The sequence below is a fragment of the Arachis ipaensis genome, chromosome B5 (assembly GCF_059453495.1).
Source record: "Arachis ipaensis isolate K30076 ecotype BB chromosome B5, ASM5945349v1, whole genome shotgun sequence".
NCBI classification, from domain to species: domain Eukaryota; kingdom Viridiplantae; phylum Streptophyta; class Magnoliopsida; order Fabales; family Fabaceae; genus Arachis; species Arachis ipaensis.
The window spans coordinates 140,812,953-140,831,261 of record NC_142440.1 but is presented as its reverse complement, the minus strand read 5'-3'; the positions used below and the strand labels follow the sequence as shown (position 1 = coordinate 140,831,261).

At 35.9% G+C, this 18,309-nt stretch overlaps 2 protein-coding genes across 4 annotated transcripts; one reads left to right on the top strand and one right to left on the bottom strand.

Annotated features, from left to right (window-relative positions):
* The first annotated feature begins 275 nt into the window (after positions 1-275).
* On the top strand, positions 276-4,548 carry LOC107644152 (uncharacterized). 3 transcript variants are annotated; one of them, XM_088486530.1, is made up of 3 exons: positions 276-1,987; positions 2,822-3,021; positions 3,119-4,548. In XM_088486530.1, exon 1 carries the CDS (start codon positions 389-391, stop codon positions 1,976-1,978), a length of 1,590 nt encoding a protein of 529 aa, XP_088342656.1. In that variant the 5' UTR covers positions 276-388; the 3' UTR covers positions 1,979-1,987; positions 2,822-3,021; positions 3,119-4,548. The 3 variants fall into 3 exon arrangements, with proteins under 3 accessions (XP_088342656.1, XP_088342658.1, XP_088342657.1); XM_088486532.1 differs by having other exon boundaries at positions 2,822-2,999; positions 3,119-4,501; XM_088486531.1 differs by having other exon boundaries at positions 2,822-3,014; positions 3,119-4,501.
* Positions 4,549-15,184: 10,636 nt separating this feature from the next.
* On the bottom strand, positions 15,185-17,004 carry LOC148565987 (uncharacterized). The gene is made up of 4 exons (XM_088487328.1): positions 16,248-17,004; positions 15,783-16,168; positions 15,624-15,712; positions 15,185-15,545 (listed from the first exon to the last, which is right to left on the bottom strand). Exons 1-4 carry the CDS (start codon positions 17,002-17,004, stop codon positions 15,185-15,187), a joined length of 1,593 nt encoding a protein of 530 aa, XP_088343454.1.
* Positions 17,005-18,309: the final 1,305 nt, after the last annotated feature.

The window sequence follows — 18,309 nt, the reverse complement described above, 5'->3', positions numbered from 1 at the left end:
AATAGAGGGCCAGTATTTACAACGGAAACAGAAAACATTTTCACAGAATCAAATAAAAAATAAAAGCATATTTTTTTGTTTTGAAGTCAATTTTTTGTAGAAAAATGATAGAATGCCTTAACAAAAAAAAAATCATATATTTTTACTTTCTTAAAAAATTGTGAATTAATTTGTCTTAAATTTTTTTTTTAAATAGTACCAAACTCGTGTGTTGTAAATCTTTATAATCCGGAAAAAAAAAAATAGCTTGTGCAATTTTCCAAACAAGCTCTAAAGCGACAGTGGGGGATAGGAACAGAACTAAAGCTGACAAAATTGAGAGGACTATTTCCGCAGAATTAGCAAACTCCCTCAAACTTAGACAACAGCGAAAGTGCGAATCACTAAAATGTTGTCATCCTCAACCTCAAGGATCACTTTCATTTTTAGGTATTCTCTTCTCCAAATCCCTAATTTTGTTTCCTTCCCTTCCTCTTCATCCCTTCACTCTCATTCTGAGCCCCCATCCCTTCGCCAAGTTGATGAAGCTGTTGATTCCTTCACTCGCATGCTCTCTATGCATCGCCCTCCATCAATAATCCAATTTAACAAGATTTTGGGCTCTCTTGCCAAGACCAACCATTTCCACGCCGCCGTTTCCCTTTTTCAGGAATTGCAAGCCAGAGGAATCGCTCCCGACTTATTTACTTTGAGCATCGTAATTAATTGTTGTTGCGGCGTGGGTCGTATGACGCTTGCTTTCTCTGTATTGGCCAAGATTTTCAGAATGGATTATCAACCTGATACGGTAACACTGAATACACTCGTTAAAGGCCTCTTTCTCTGTGGTAGTGTTGAAAAAGCATTGCGCTTTCATGACAGAGTGCTGGCTCATGGATTTCACTTCCACCAAGTCACTTATTGGACCTTGATCAATGGGCTCTGTAAGGCCGGACACACATCAGCTGCTATTCAAGTGTTGAGAAAGATCCCACGGTATGGCATTGCTCCTGATGTCTTCATGTACAGCGCAATTATTGATAGCCTCTGCAAGGATACACTTGTAAGTCAGGCTTTTCATTTAGTTTCTCCTAATGTTATCACATACAATTCTCTCATTTTTGGATTGTGTCTTGAGGGTCAATATAAGGAAGCCATTGATTTGTTAGGTGATATGGTGCTTAGAAACATTACTCCAAATGTTCGTACCTATAGTATTTTGATCGATGGGCTATGCAAGGAAGGAAAGATCAAAGATGCTAAGAGTGTATTGGCTGTAATGGCAAAACATGGTGTGAAACCAGATGTGGTTACTTATAGCAGCTTAATAGATGGATATTGTTTGGTTAATCAGGTAAATAAGGCAAAATATATATTCAACACAATGGCCCAAATTAGAGTGTCACCCAATGTTCAAAGTTACAGTATCATGATTAATGGCTTCTGCAAAACTAAAATGGTCGATGAAGCCTTGAATCTCTTTGAAGAAATGCGTCGCAAGAACTTGGTTCCAGACACGGTAACTTACAGCACACTTATTGATGGCTTGAGCAAATCAAAGAGAATCTCCCGTGCTTTGGAGCTTCTTGTCGAGATGCATGATAGAGGTCAACCCGCTAATGTAGTCACTTACAATTCGTTGTTGGATGGGATGCTCAAAAACCAACAACCTAACAAGGCATTTATATACACTTACAATATACTTATAGATGGCCTATGCAAAGGTGGAAGACTTCTAGATGCAAAAGAGATTTTTCAAAATCTTTCCGTTAAAGGCTATCGTCCAAATGTGAGGACATACAATATTATTATCAATGGGCTCTGCAAAGAGGGCTTGTTTGAAGAAGCATTGACACTCTTGTCAAAAATGGAAGGCAATGGTTACTTACCAGATGCTGTGACTTTTGAAACTGTTATTCGTGCTTTGTTTGAAAAAAATGAGAATGACATGGCGGAGAAACTTCTTCGGGAAATGGTTGCTAGAGGCTTATTGAATTGATAAAAGAAGGTAAGATACATCAACTCAAATTGAAATTACATCTCATTGTTGCTGAATATGTATCATAGTTTTGTAAATTCTGTGTCTGTTGGTTCAGAGGACTTTGGCAATGCCATGACATCAATATAATTCTGTTATTCTGTTGTGCAACTTATTTTTCCGTAACTTTGTAGGTACCAAATATATATATATATATATCAAACTAATTCCTATGACTTTATCATAAGCAACCATGAACTATTGTTTATTTGATTGAATCCTCTGGGAATTGTTGTAAAAGCAAATTTACGTAGGTAATAAGGATTCATTCTTAGGCTATACAGTTTTCACTTCCATCTTAAAAATAAACCCACCTTCTAAAATGCATGTCCCCTCTTTTCATCTAAGCAACATCAATTTAAGGTTAATATGGTTCAGTTATCACAAAATTTTTGGCCATTATCTTAATTAATGCTACTCAGTTGTATTGCTTGGAAATTGCTTCTGTTGAAAATATGTACACTACGAAGTACTTTTTCAGAGAATGTTTTTCTGTTACTTCTTAGATAAATTACCTCGTTATTTCCTGTGTAGACATTATTTTATTGTCTCTGTTTATTAGCATTTTAAAAAAAGTTACTAGCTTGGAGTTTTGTTACGTGGTGTTTGAGATGGGAATGTTAAAAGTGAAACAATATAGAATTCTTTGGAATTGCAGTTGATTTTATTTGGTGAATTTCTTTGCATAATTATTGCATTTATTTATTTATTTATTTTCAATCAGATATGGGACTATGATATAGTTTTATTGCTGAATATTTCATATTTATGAAACTGATTTTCATCTTGTATTGGTGTTTGCAGCTTCTCTCAATTTCTTCACGCCATTTCTGCTTCTTTTCAACTTCTCGTTAACTCCATCCACTGTTGCCATACTTCTTGGTCCGTTTGACTTCCAGGGACTCCAATTTCGGGTCTGAGCCAAGTGGACCATGACTGACCGCAGCTAATTATGCAGTGTTGGACTGTTTCTTCCATCATGGTACATCTTTGACAGGTTGCGGGTATTGTTCTGATTCTTCCATGGAGTTGTTGGTTCACCGGCAACCCCTTGTGCATTACATTCCAGAGGAAGATTCTTATTTTCGGTTGCACTTTCAGGTCCCAAATAGAAGTCCAGAGCTTTTTCTGCTGGCAGTGGAGTGGCATCAGTTCGAGTGGAGGGTGGTAGAACTGGTGCGCCAGTAACTATCCTGAAGCCACGGTGTAGCAACCCTTTTTCTCCCTTGGCCAGGTAACCGAATCATCCCCTTCCCCAATTTCAGTTTGTAAAACGTTCTGTGCAATATCTGTACTGAATTGTTCTGCAATGAGCTGTTGGTTCCATTGCTTGTTTTTGTTTAGGAGTTGATTAACCCAAATTAGTTGTGAGTTAGTAGGAATTAACATCTGAGTAGATAATGCTTGTCGATTTTTGATCCAAGAGTCCTCCATTTACAATAGGTAAATACCAATCTACCATGTTATATGTATAAATTTAACTGGCTACACGTTAATCCAAACTATGTTGAAGCTCTCTAGTGTGAATTTTCCTTTATACTTTGATTTGTATTTGGCCCCTTTCGTAATCAATTGTGAGACACTAGAATTCTTCTCAACTTATTTGGTTTCTAGTTGAACCCATACTCACTAGATTTTAAACTTCAAAAATCACTTTTCTCATGAAACTCAAACAAAAATCACTTCATCTCAAACGGATGAAATATTGCTGTTGCTGTAAACTTTGCAAAGCCAATCTTTGCATTATAATTTGGTTCTTCATTTATATTCTTCCATTCTAACTTTGTGTGGTGGTTGCTGCGTAAAACAGTTTTTAGACTTAAGCAAACAGTACTCCAAATAATCATTTGATACTGCAAAGGGAATAATTTTGCTTTATGGTGAGAGTATATGATATACAATCTGTTTTGGATATTGCAAGTTCATCAAGAACATGATGGCTCTGTCATCAAGAGTTGTTTGAGACTCTACAGAAAGGGAAAATTTTAATATAGTTAACCAATTCTTTGTTCATTTTCACTGACATACAAAATGGGAGCTCAAGTTGAATAGTATTTTTTATTTATTTATTTATTTTTCAATTTTCGTTATGCCATCTACAATGCAGTTCTTTTCAGGTTTTACCATTTGTAGGCATAGGTAATTTAACTTTTGTTATGTCATTAAAATTCTACCTTGGAGCAGAAGAAAAAATGGTTAACTAAATTAAAAATTTTGGTGCTGGTAATTGTTGGCGCTATAAATTGTGACCGCTAGTATATTTTATATCTAGTATTTATTATGAAATGTAAATATAAAATTTACTAATATTATATGATAATTTTTTGTGTCAATATTATATGATAATTTATTATTTATTGTTAATTTTCTAGTATTAGTTCCTGCAAGATATCATAGGTTAAGTTTCACCTAGTCAATTTATAAGAAGTTATTATATTGTACATGTAATTAATTTTTTATATTATTGAATTTGAATTATATTGTTTATTATTGTCTTATATATTATTGAATTTGAATTAAATTAATAATAATGTCATGTGACTTTAGATATAGTCTAGTTAATACAATATAGTAGAAACAGATATTACAGTAAAAACATGAATGACTAATATATTTCTAATAATGTAAAAAAGAACACGATACTTAAGTGTTTTTCTTCTCTACCACCATACATCAAATCTATTAAAATCTTTAGTTACATCATCTTCTAAATACCTATCTATTTCATTCTTATTGAGTTTACTTGGCTTTATTTTCTATGTTTGCTTCCATTTTTTCAAAGGATCTTTAATCATATCGCTATCATTTTCACTTGTTTTTAAACTAAAATTTGGTTTGATATCTGAAGAAAAATTTGCATTTTGAGTGTTCGCTAATTTTGCCTCCAATTCCTAATTTTCCCTGCACATATCCTTCCAATTCCTAATTTTCGATCATCATTCAATGGACAATTTACCCAAATAAATAAAGTTGGTGAAAATTTTACCCAAATACACAAAACAGAAACATGTTACGTGCATGCGCATTTTCACCTTTTTATGTAATTCATGGGAAGCAACCACGGTTTCTCATTTCATATAAACCGTGGCTGCCAGGGACGAATTATGAATGGTGGGTGTTGTGTGTAAACCGTGGCAAGCCGCAACGGATTACAAAGGGAGAAAGCAAGGCATAAACAGTGGCTGACTCCCACGGTTTATGAAGAGGGTGTAGTAAACGTAAACCACTCTAGCTTCCCACGGTTTACGTGTTAGGGGCTATAAATACATAATTCGCTGAAGTTCCAATAATAATTATTGATATTCATCCAATATGATTTTTTTTTGTTTCTTATTAAAAAATAAAAAATTTTACTCCAATCACAGTTAGACATACTGAAATATTATCACGTATCAGTGTGTTCAATTTTATTTTTAATATGAATTTTTAAAATGAATTTAGAAATAATATATATTATTATTTATTAAAATAAAAATATTTTAAATACTTTATATAATTAAAAGAAGATATTAAAAATAAATGGCTAAATGTGTCCCAATAAATAGGGGTGAAAACAGGTCAGGCCAAGTGAGACTTTTTATTTAACTTGACCTAACCTAGAATTTGTTAAAAGGCCTAATAATTTTTTTTTACTAAAATAAAAATATTATTTTTAAAAAATTAATTTTTAATAAAAATATTTATATATAATATATCATATTTAATATTTATAAAAAATTTAAATTTTTAAAATATTTAAAATATACAAAAATATTTAATTATAAATATAATAAATTTAAAATAAGTTATTTTTATTGATAGCAGTTTATAAATAAGTTATTCTGTGTTTAGATTTTTAGTTATAAAAATACTTATTTTAAAGTTGTAGCCTTTGGATAAATAAGTCAAAAAATACAATTTTTTTTTCACAAGAAATGGATAATACCAAATACTTTTTAATATTGAATGTTGATTTTCTATAACCTAATCACTAAGATTACAATTATTTAGGCAATTAATTCTTTGTTTACTCTCTTATTAGTTTCATTTTTTAGGTAGAAACAGGTTCTTCTACTTCATCTTCACCCATAACAGTGTTCTTGTATGTGGTAAATAGTAATAAAATTTTAATTCACAATAATCTTGATGGCAATGCCAAAGAAATTATTGTGTAGTTAGTGTTTGCTGTTTTATTGTGTATGATATGGTAGATACAAATAAAAAATAAATGTGAAATGTGTGTCCATGTATATTTTGTTGCTTCTTTTTATTTTTTTTACTTCTATTAAAATTTCTTTCTCTTTTATTGGGGTCAAGAACTTGCTATAACTAACTATAAAAATAATAGCAGCTCTATAAAAATAAAATCACATAGAAAAAATAAAATTAAAACTGAGATTTTATACTGCACATAATGTTAAATACAAATTTAATAATGTTAAATACAAATTTAATAATAAAAATAGAGTAGTAAAAAAAACTGGAAGGAATATATGCAATAGGTGGTTCAGATGGAACATTGTTTTAAAATGGTGGTGGAATGTCAATATTTTCAATAGATAAATCATTACGTGAAAATGATGGTGGAAGGTCACATTACGTGAAAATGATGGAAGGCCAATACTTCATAAACCGTTGTAGCCCACAACGTTTTATCATCACCTCTTAAACCGTGGTAGCTTGCCACGGTTTACACACAACACCCACCATTCATAATCCGTCTCTGTCAGCTACGGTTTATGTAAAAATGAGAAACCGTAGTTGCTTCTCACGGATAACATAGAAAGTTGAAAATGCACATGCACGTAATATATTTCTGTTTTGTGTATTTGGATAAAGGTTTCACTAACTTTATTTATTTGGGTAAATTGTCCTCATTCAATCATAATTTCTCTCCAAATAAATTTTTTTTATCACCATCATTCAACGATGGTGAACACTTTCGGGACTCCAATAATAGTACTACACCTCCAGCATCTTCGGACCTCTTTTTGTTCTTTTCAAATTTAATACTCATGCTTTACTTTAAAATTTGAGTGAACTATCAATCTGATCGCTATCCATTTTTTAGAATAATAATCCGATACCTTAAAAAAAATACTATCCACTTCCGTCCTTATTCTTTATTTCATGAGACAAAGCGGTCCGTTTCTCCGTGAATTCTGAACGAAAAATAATGACGTGTCAGATTTAAAAATAGATAGGAATTTAATTTCTCTAAAATTTAAATTGGTTAAGGATTTATTTATCTTTATTTTTTAAATGATATCTTTTTTAAATTATTTTTTATTTATTATATTCATATTCTTTTTCAATAAATTATTGAATATATGATATAATAAATATAAACTAATTAATAAATTATTTAAATTTAAAAATATTATTTATTATGAAACTAAATAAATAATTTTTAAATATAATTTTTAAATATATAAATAATAAACATTAAAAAACGGTTAATACATTAATAATGATCATATGATGTTAGGGTTATTAATTTAATGCAAAAATATCAAATAGAAATATAGAATTATTAATTTAGTTTAAAGAGATAAAAAATTAAATTTGTTATTACACAGAAAAATTTTACTATATATCAAATAATGTGTTTATTAGTTTTCACTTTATTGTGAAAATTATCTAGATTATAATACTTGATTTTGAGTAAAATATATGTAAATTTAATTGAATTTTAATATACGTAAAATTTTAATCAATCCACATTATTCTTATATTGATAAATCTTCATTGATCTGTAACCTTATGACAATATGTATTATTAATATTATTGATGCTTTGAGTTTGTTGAGTTTATAAATAGTATTCATAATATATATATATATATATATATATATATATATATATATATATATAATATTTTTATTTCATTTAGTATTAGTAGCCTACTCCTAATGTATTTTAGGCAAAAATATCAAATAGAATTATTAATTTAGTTTAGAGAGATAAAAAATTAAAGTTGTTATTACTCAAAAAAAATTATTATATATCAAATAATATGTTTATTAGTTTTCAATTTGTTGTGAAAATTATCTAAATCATAATACTAATAGTATATCATAGGATTATTATTATTAATATATTAACCGTATTTTAATATTTATTATTTATATATTTAAAAATTATATTTGAGAATTATTTATTTAGTTTCATAATAAATAATACTTTTAAATTTGAATAATTTATTAATTAGTTTGTATTTATTATACCATATATTTAATAATTTATTGAAAAAGAATATTAATATAATGAATAAAAAATTAATTTGAAAAAGATATCGTTTAAAAAATATGGACAAATAAACTCCTAATCAATTTAAATTGAGAGACAATTAGGTCATTGTTTACTTTTGAACCTGACACGTCAGCATTTTTCGTTCAGAATTGACGGAAAAACAGTTATAAAGACCACGTTGTGTCACTAAATAAAGAAGAGAAACAGAAGTGGATTATTTTTTTCTTGAGAGATCGCGTTGTCATTCTAAAAAACAGACATGACCAGATTGATAATTCACTAGTCTTAAAATTATTTGTTTGGTAAATTTTTATTTCAAAAGTTAATTACATTATGTTTTTGTCAACATGACTTACTGAGCCATCATAACCTATACATATTATGTAATTTTTGTCATTATAGTACAAATTCTATATTATTATTTCTATCGTATTTGTTATGTATATAAGGGTATTTAAATAAATTTTTTTTTATAAAATAGTCACATTCACGTAGAGCAGGAATTTCAATTTCTGTCTTCCGATTCTATTTATTTGGCGGGGTGAATCCTCATCTCCGTGAAAATTTTACGCGCAAATACCCGTTAGCCTTCAGTCACAGATAATCCCAGCAAATATTTACGGATGCAAGTTTTTTTGGCCGAATATACAACCGTATAACGATTTAACTAGTTAGATGGTTATAGAATTCATGTTTAAGGATACTATCTTCTTCCAATTCTGCAGAATCTATTCTGCTTTCTTTGTCTAAAAAAATGTTAATATATTGAAGATACTATAATATAGCAAAATGATCAAAGAATTAAAAAATCATTGAATTGCTCTATGATAACTCTAAGTATATGTGTTTTGGTTGCAATTGATGACGTGAAATCTCATAATATATTCTCATCGAAGCAAGCAAGCCCCCATCCCAATAATAATAATAATAATATTAATAATAATTGATACGTAAGCAAATAAGCTCGGCTAGCTCAGCAAACGAATATCTCGGCCAAGCAAAACACCACAGAACAAGAAAGTATAATCAAATACTAACAAACCCACCTAATCCGGATGAATTGCGAGTAAGCTCGGAGTGTAATAAACATAATAAAGCCTAAACATTTGGGATAACTTCGGAATACACGGAGAATCCCGAGATTTACTGTAACCAAACACACAAGAAACGCCTATATAAACACATACCTAACCTCGGAATAGACAGGTCACAGAACTCATTCTTATTCATTTCTCTTATTCTCTCATAATTCACTTTTTTACTTGAGCGTCGGAGTGCTTCTTGCAGGTACTCCCGCCGCGGTGTTCCATCTCAGCCGACGTATACCTCATCCATCCGAGCATATTTGCAAGACGAAGGAATCGCTATACCTCGGCTCTATACGCACGGAACATTTGGCTCCTACCGTGGGGCCGGAGTTAATCTAACCCCACCTTTATTTCACGTTTTATTTGTTTCTTTCCTTTCGTGCAGGGATTTTCTGACCTTCCAGATATGGCTGAAAATGGAGCTCAGCAAAACGGAGTTCCACAGCTCAACCAAGCCGAGCTCCTAGCCCAGATAGCTGAGCTTCAAGCAGAAGTCCGAAGACTTGCCGAGCTCTCCACACAGAACAACTCTGGAAAACATGACGATGGAGGCTCTAAAAACTCGGCCCTGGGAAACTCAGACCCTTTGAGCATAACCCCACCAAAGGAAAAGTTGACGCTAGATAACCCATTCTCCGAAGAAATTACAAATTTCAAAATGCCGAAGAATTTTGTTTTGCCTAACTCTCTAGAGCCTTATAAGGGGATTGGTGACCCCCGAGCTCACATCAAAAAATTTCAATCCATGATGTTTTTTAATGGCGCTAATAATGAACCCATACTTTGTCGCTCTTTTCCCACTTACCTTGATGGTGCTGCTTTACTGTGGTTCTCTAAATTGTCTGCAGGGTCAATTTCATCCTTTGAGGACTTGGCAAGGTCCTTTATTGACTACTTCGCCGCTTCCAGGATATATGTACACGGATCCAATTATCTCGGGACAATTAAGCAAGGACAGCACGAAAGTCTCAAAGATTACCTAACCCGATTTGCTGAGGCCACGATGGAGATTCCAAACTTGGACCCTAACGTCCACCTACATGCTCTCAAGACTGGACTTAGACCCAGGAAGTTCAGAGAAACAATCGCAATCACCAAACCAAGGTCATTAGAGGAATTCCGTGAGAGAGCGGCAGGACAGATGGAAATTGAAGAATTGCAAGAAGCACAAAGGGCGGACAAACAGCCAAACAAAAAGGAAGAAGAAAGGTTATTTAAGTCGCCAGGCAGAAAAGAGCAAAACAAGCCGTTTAAGCTCACACCAAAGTATGATACGTACACCAGATTCAATACAAAAAGGGAGAACATAATCAAGGAGATCCTCAACGCCAAAATAGTCAAACCTCCCGTTAGAGCAGGGAGTTATCAAGATCAACGGTTCGTGGACAGAAGCAAACACTGTGCCTTCCATCAGAAGTACAGACACACCACGGACGAGTGCGTCATCGCCAAGGACTTGTTGGAAAGATTAGCTCGGCAAGGACTCCTAGACAAATATGTCGAAGGACGGACAAACAGAGAAACCAAAAAGGAGCCAGAAGAACGATCAGCAGACAAAGGAAAAGGGAAATGGGCAACAGCGGACCCCCCTAGAGGGATTATAAACTGCATATCAGGAGGATACGCAGGAGGAGGTGAATCAAGCTCGGCACGGAAAAGAAGCTACCGAGCAATGCTAGCAATTGAAGGAACAACAAAACACAGCACAACAGAGCCGGAGATAACTTTTTGCCAAAACGATCTAACAAGTCCAAACCTCGATGACCCAGTAGTAATATCCATCCAAACAGGAGAGTTACTGGTAAGAAAGGTCCTGCTGGACCCAGGTAGTAGTGCTGATGTATTATTTTATTCAACCTTTATAAAAATGCAATTATCTGAAAAAGCCATGCAGCCCTCATCAGGAGAACTAGTTGGGTTCTCCGGAGAAAGGGTCCCAATAAAAGGATATATATGGCTAAAAACAACCATGGGTAATCCCCCACTGGCAAAGACCATTGACATCCAATACCTGGTGGTCGATTGTCCCAACCCTTATAACATTATTTTAGGTAGACCCGCTTTGAATAATTTCAGAGCGGTAGTGTCAACATTACACTTGTGTGTTAAGTTTCAGATACAAAATAAAATAGCAACAGTACATTCAGACCGACAATAAGCTCGGCAATGCTACAATGCCAGCCTAAAGAAAACCCACACAGAACAACGGACAAGCCAGGGGACAATAATTCCTACAACATCCGAGGTCTTGACACTTGCAGATTTGGACCCTAAGGAAGATTTCCTGGAAAGACCCCAACCAATAGACGAACTCCAGAAGGTCCCACTAACAACAACAGCCGAGCAGTTCACCTACATTGGACGAGCATTGGAAGGAGAAGAAAAAACTAAACTCATAAAAGTACTCCGAGACAACGCCGACCTATTCGCCTGGAAACCAGCAGACATACCGGGAATAGACCCAAATGTAATCTGCCATAAGCTCGCCATAGATAAAGCGAGCAAGCCAGTGAAACAGAAAAAGCGAAACCTCGGGACCGAAAAATCAAAAGCAGCTTTAAAAGAGACCAAAAAGCTCCTAAACGCAGGGTTCATCAAAGAGCTCCGCTTCACCACATGGCTCTCAAACGTGGTAATGGTAAGGAAAAACTCAGGTAAATGGCGCATGTGCGTCGACTTTACAAATTTAAACAAAGCCTGTCCTAAAGATGATTATCCTTTACCATGTATCGACAAACTAGTAGATAGTGCTTCTGGATTTAAAAGCCTGAGCTTTATGGATGCATACTCTGGTTACAACCAGATCCTCATGCATCCAGAAGACCAAAGCAAAACGGCTTTCATAACAGAGCACGGAAATTTTGTTACAAAGTTATGCCTTTTGGTCTTAAGAATGCAGGAGCAACATACCAACGGCTAATGGACAAAGTTTTCCAGCAGCAAATAGGGCGGAATATAGAAATATATGTGGATGACATGGTGGCAAAAACCCCATCACAGGGATCACACTGCGATGACCTACATGAAATCTTCCAACAGATCCGAGCATATAACATGAGGCTCAACCCAGAGAAGTGTGCATTCGGAGTCCGAGGAGGGAAATTCCTTGGATTTATGCTAACCTCACGAGGGATCGAAGCAAATCCAGAAAAATGTGAAGCCATCCTTCATATGAACAGCCCGAAGACAGTTAAGGAAGTCCAGCAATTAGCAGGACGAGTTGCTGCCCTATCCAGGTTCATTCCAGCAATAGCAAACTGATCATATCACTTTTTTAGAACAATTTCAAAGAGCAAAAAATTCAACTGAACGGAGGAATGCGAACAATCTTTCTCAGAGCTCAAACAAATACTATCTTCGCCACCCATCCTTCAAAAACCAGAACTCGATAAACCGTTATTTTTATATTTATCAGTTTCTAACCATGCTATAAGTTCGGTGTTGGTTTCTGAAACAGGAAAAACACAGAACCCGGTGTATTTTGTCAGCCGAATTCTACAACCAACAGAGACCAGATACCCAAAAATACAACAGCTCGCACTAGCTTTAGTTACGACCGCAAGAAGACTGAGGCAATACTTCCAAAGCTACGTTATAATAGTAAGAACAAACCAACCACTGCGACAAATCCTGACCAAGCCCGAGCTAGCTGGACGTCTAACAAAATGGTCCATTGAGCTCTCCGAATACGACATACAATATCAACCGCGAAAATCCCCAAAATTACAAATACTGGCTGACTTCATTTCGGAGCTGACCAACGAGGATAGACAAGCGGAACAAATTTGGAGCTTATACGTGGATGGAGCTTCAAATAAAGAGGAAAGTGGCGCAGGCGTAACACTCAAAGAAGGAGAACAAGTCATAGCCGAGCAATCACTACAATTCTCTTTTGCAGCAAGCAATAACCAGGCAGAGTATGAAGCTCTTCTAGCCGGACTAAAGCTCGCCCAAGACTTACACATATCCCATCTTACAGTATACTGCAACTCACTACTCGTCGTTCAGCAGATCAGAGGCGACTTCCAGGTAAAAGATCCTTTGTTAGAAAGGTATTGGTTCCTAACAAAGGATCTTATTACAAAATTTGATAAGTTTGACATAGTACACATAAACAGAGAACAAAACACACGAGCTGATATATTATCCAAACTAGCCACCACTAGATCGCAATTACACACACCAACACTTTCACAACTAACGCTTAAAAAGACAAGCTTTGAAATTTATGGCATATTGAGCATTACACAGGAAAGGGATTGGAGAACACCATTCCTCGAATACATCACCACAGGGGTCATCCCGACAGACGAGCAAAACAAAAAACTCTTTCGAAGAAGAGCCAGCTATTATACAGTTCTCAGAGAAAACCTATACAGGAGAGGACTCTCACAACCTCTCCTAAAATGCCTCAACAAAAGCGAGGCAGAGATAGTAATGGCGGAGACACATGAAGGCATCTGTGGAAATCACATTGGAGGCCGAGCACTGTCCACAAAGATATTACGAGCAGGGTACTATTGGCCAACGATGAAAAGCGACTGTATCGCCAAAGTAAAAAAATGTGACAATTGCCAAAGACACGCCATGATATCCACAACACCAGCAGAAAAGCTACACACTCTGGAGGTAAGCTGGCCTTTCGATAGATGGGGGTTGGATATCCTCGGCCCCTTTCCGAAAGCGCCAGGACAGGTAAAATTCCTTTTGGTATCAATAGATCACTTCTCAAAATGGATCGAAGCACAACCCTTAGCACGAATCACGGCAGAAAAGGTGAGATCTTTCCTTTGGAAAAATATCATCTGCCGCTATGGTTTACCTAGAGTAATAATCTCGGACAATGGGAGACAATTTACAGATCAACACCTCGCCTCATTTTTACAAAACTTCAATATAAAACATCACTTTAGCTTGGTAGAGCATCCACAAATAAATGGCCAGGTGGAATCAGCTAATCGAGTCATTTTGCAGGCTTTGAAGAAAAAATTGGACAATGCTAAGGGAGAATGGGCCGACCTCATCCCAGAAGTCCTATGGGGCTACAACACGACAATTCAGTCATCAACGGGAGAGACCCCCTTTAAATTAGTATATGGGGCAGAAGCCCTCATACCCGTAGAAATCGGGGTACCAACCCTCTGAACCGAGCTGTATGATCCGAACATAAACAATAAAGAAAGAGCAGCCGATCTAGACCTTGTGGATGAAGAGTGGGAAATAGCGACGATAAAACAACTGGCGATGAAATAATTCCTACAAAAGCGGCACAACAAAAAGATAATCCCCAGAACATTCGAAACTGGAGAGCTCATCCTCAGAAAAACAGAGCAAGCGAGAAAGCCCAAAGCCCATGGGAAGTTAGCGGCAAATTGGGAAGGACCATTTCGAATTTACAAAGTTCTCGGCAAAGGGGCATATCAACTAGAAACCTTGTTAGGAGAGCCAGTATCAGGAAATTGGAATGTATCCTCTTTGAGGAAATATTAATCATAATGTACACAAAGCGGATGAAGGTACTCTTTTTCCCATTTGAGGTTTTTATCCCAAAAAGGGTTTTACTCAAAGGGGTTTTAATGAGGCCGGACGCCACAAATAATTTTTATCAAATACTTACCCATACCACGCATTCTCAATAAAATCTGGAAATATTCACAAAACATGACCCATAAGGGCAGCCGAACAAAATACTCAATAAACGTTTAAAACATAATTATATATATGCGCATATCAAAACAAGCTAAACCAAGCTTCATACTCGGCAAATCCTAACAAACATCAACGTCAAAATAAAACAACCAAAAAATCCAACAATATTTCAACAAACAACATCAACCTAACAGAATCATCATACTATTCTATCCCCTATGCTGGAACTCTCACTCTCCTTATCAGCTTCATCATCAATCAACTCACCATTCACAATGATCTTAGTAGCATCCAACTTCCCAACATCAACATCAGGAAACAAAACACGAACTTGTGCAGCAGCCCGGTCGAAACCCTGAGCAAAACCTTCATACACCTCACCCTCCAATTCTTTGACACGAGTAGCAAGCCGACCATTCTCAGACCTCAAGTTACCAGCCTCTTCAGTAACCGAAGCATGGAGCCTTTTTCCCTCATCCAATTCGGTAGCCTTTTTCTTCAGAGATGAGGACAGCTCACCAATTGTTTTCTCTTTCTCTTGAAGAGAGGAGGACATCTCACTAATTGCCTTCTCTTTCTCTCGAAGAGAGGAGGACAGCTCTCTAATTGTTTTATCCTTCTCTTGAAGAGATAAAGACAGCTCAGCAACGCTCAAAGACTCTTTCACCTCCGATTCGATAACGAGCTCTTGCACCCTTCCAACAGCAACTATCCTAGCACCCACCACCTGCAAGCAAAAACCAACAAAAGTTACACAACAAGAAAAGGAGAAATAACATTAACATCGACAAAGATACCTGAAGAAAGTGACCCATTCCCGCTCGCCCAACCTCCTCGATCATCTTCGAATCCTCAGGAAAACGACATAATTCGTCAGCAAGGGTGGCAAAAGGGAAGAATCTCGACCACAAAGATCTCATATTATCATCCTCACGGTAAGCATGAAGTCGCTTCTGGGATTCATAAGCAGCCTCAACAAGTGGCAAAATGGGAGAATCCCCCTCCTTGCTTTCAGCCTTCTCAGCCTCTTTTCTGGCCCGTTTCCTTTTCGGCCGAGGATTTGCCTCGGAAGGATTAACAGGAGCATCCTTTCGCACATTACTCGAACCCTCCTTCTCCGCCTTTTTTCTTTGACTAAAAAAGGACTTCAATCCCGCGGTAGTGATGGTAGGAGCTTTCTCAGCTACAAAACAAAACAAATAACAAAAATCGTCAAAAACAAACATTCAGAGCACCCAAAACCCTCACCAAAGTTAAACTACCTAAATAGTCCAAAACCGCTTCCTTATCCGAATCCCACTTTAAGAGTTCAGCTACTGACAAAAGCCCACTACTCCCCAACATTTCTAACAAAAACTCCAGCAAAACATCATCCTCATATACTCTATCATCAACATCAAGCACTTGAACAGGCTCCGGAGACCAAGACACAGGAAACCTCTCCTCTAAGAATTGGTTTAAGTAAAAAGGAAAATCCTCCTCCACGCTCCTAACCTTCACAAACATTGTCTTAAAGTCCTTATACGAAGACTTATACAGTGAGAAGACAGAACGCCGAGGGTAACTACTGAGATTCACCCACAACCCCCGTCTGACACCTTTTGCTTGAAATAAAGAAAAGAAAACCCTAAGGGATGGAGGACGCTCTAGCACATCCATTAAGACCTCAAAAGCCCGGACAAAGCCCCATGAATTGGGATGCAGCTGGGAGGGGGCACAATTCAACCAGAACAAAACTCCACATTGAAATTCAGAAAAAGGAAGACGAACACCCAACTCGGTCAACAAACATGTGTAAAGGTAAAAATAAGCCCAACCATCAATCTTTTCACACACACGGTCACTCTCAGAACAAGGCAAAACCTTTATCCTAACCCCAGAACCCTCTCGGACCCACACATCTGACCCCAACACCCTCACAGATTCAGAATCCTGAAAACACAACACACAACATTTTACTTGATCACTAACCCAGCTACAGGGATCACTCTCTAAAACTACAACTTTACCCTTATCCATCACTATACGACAACAAACAGAAATAGAAAAGCAAGGGATGAGACCAGAAAAACTTCAAAGCCTACCTTTTTCACTCATTTTCTCTGAACCCAGAACAATGCAACACAAGTTAAAAAATTGGGGGCTCACTTAAGACAAACCAAGAAAAAGGCAACTGAGGAAAGTGGAACGGTTTTTTATCCTTTGATAACCGCTCCCATCCATTTATTACACTAAAATCTAACGGTCCAGGTAACTCCGAAAACAGAGCCACAACATCACGTCAATCATTTCTCCAGCGCGGGAAATGAAGCGCTAAATAAATAATACAAAATTTCATTCCCAAGAAAACCAAGGCAAGCTTGGGGGAGCGGAAGAGCATCTCAGGAGCACTTTCTTGTCCGAGGTATACAAACAATTTTTTCAAAAAGCTCGCCTTTGTTTTCTTACAACAAAGCAAGCTTGGGGGCTATGATACGTAAGCAAATAAGCTCGGCCAACTCAGCAAACGAATATCTCGGCCAAGCAAAACACCACGGAACAAGAAAGTATAATCAAATACTAACAAAGCCACCTAATCCGGATGAATTGCGAGTAAGCTCGGAGTGTAACAAACATAATAAAGCCTAAACATTTGGGATAACTTCGGAATACACGGAGAATCCCGAGATTTACCATAACCAAACACACAAGAAACGCCTATATAAACACATACCTAACCTCGGAATAGACAGGTCACAGAACTCGTTCTTATTCATTTCTCTTATTCTCTCATAATTCACTTTTTTACTTGAGCGTCGGAGTGCTTCTTGCAGGTACTCCCGCCGCAGTGTTCCATCTCAGCCGACGTATACCTCATCCATCCGAGCATATTTGCAAGACGAAGGAATCGCTATACCTCAGCTCTATACGCACGGAACAACAACAACAACAACAACAACAACAACAACAACAACAACAACAACAACAACAACAACAACAACAACAACAACAACAACAACAACAACAACAACAACAACAACAACAATAATAATAATAATAATAAAATTTCAGCATCAAATAAACAAATATTCATATACATGAATTTTGTTGGACTATTAATCTAAAACAGAGTAGCAGCCAACAAAATAAAAAAGCTTGGAACACCAAAACGAATGAGCCTTGTTGCACTTGATAACAACTAATTATAAATTTTTATCTAATATAAAAATTTAGGGCAATTTACGCATTTAAATTGTTTGACCCCCAATATTACACAAATACATTGTTTTCAAATTCAATACGCAAATGCATTGTTTCACTATTTTATGTAAACCGCTACTGGCA

Coding starts and splice junctions, on each gene's coding strand:
- LOC107644152 (XM_088486530.1), top strand. CDS start 389: ATGTTGTCATCCTCAACCTCAAGGATCACTTTCATTTTTAGGTATTCT.
- LOC148565987 (XM_088487328.1), bottom strand. CDS start 17,004: ATGGATAAGGGTAAAGTTGTAGTTTTAGAGAGTGATCCCTGTAGCTGG. Junction 16,169..16,247: donor AGCGGTTTTGGACTATTTAG/GTAGTTTAACTT, acceptor TTTGTTTTGTAG/CTGAGAAAGCTCCTACCATC. Junction 15,546..15,623: donor TCTTTGAGCGTTGCTGAGCT/GTCTTTATCTCT, acceptor GAAGGCAATTAG/TGAGATGTCCTCCTCTCTTC.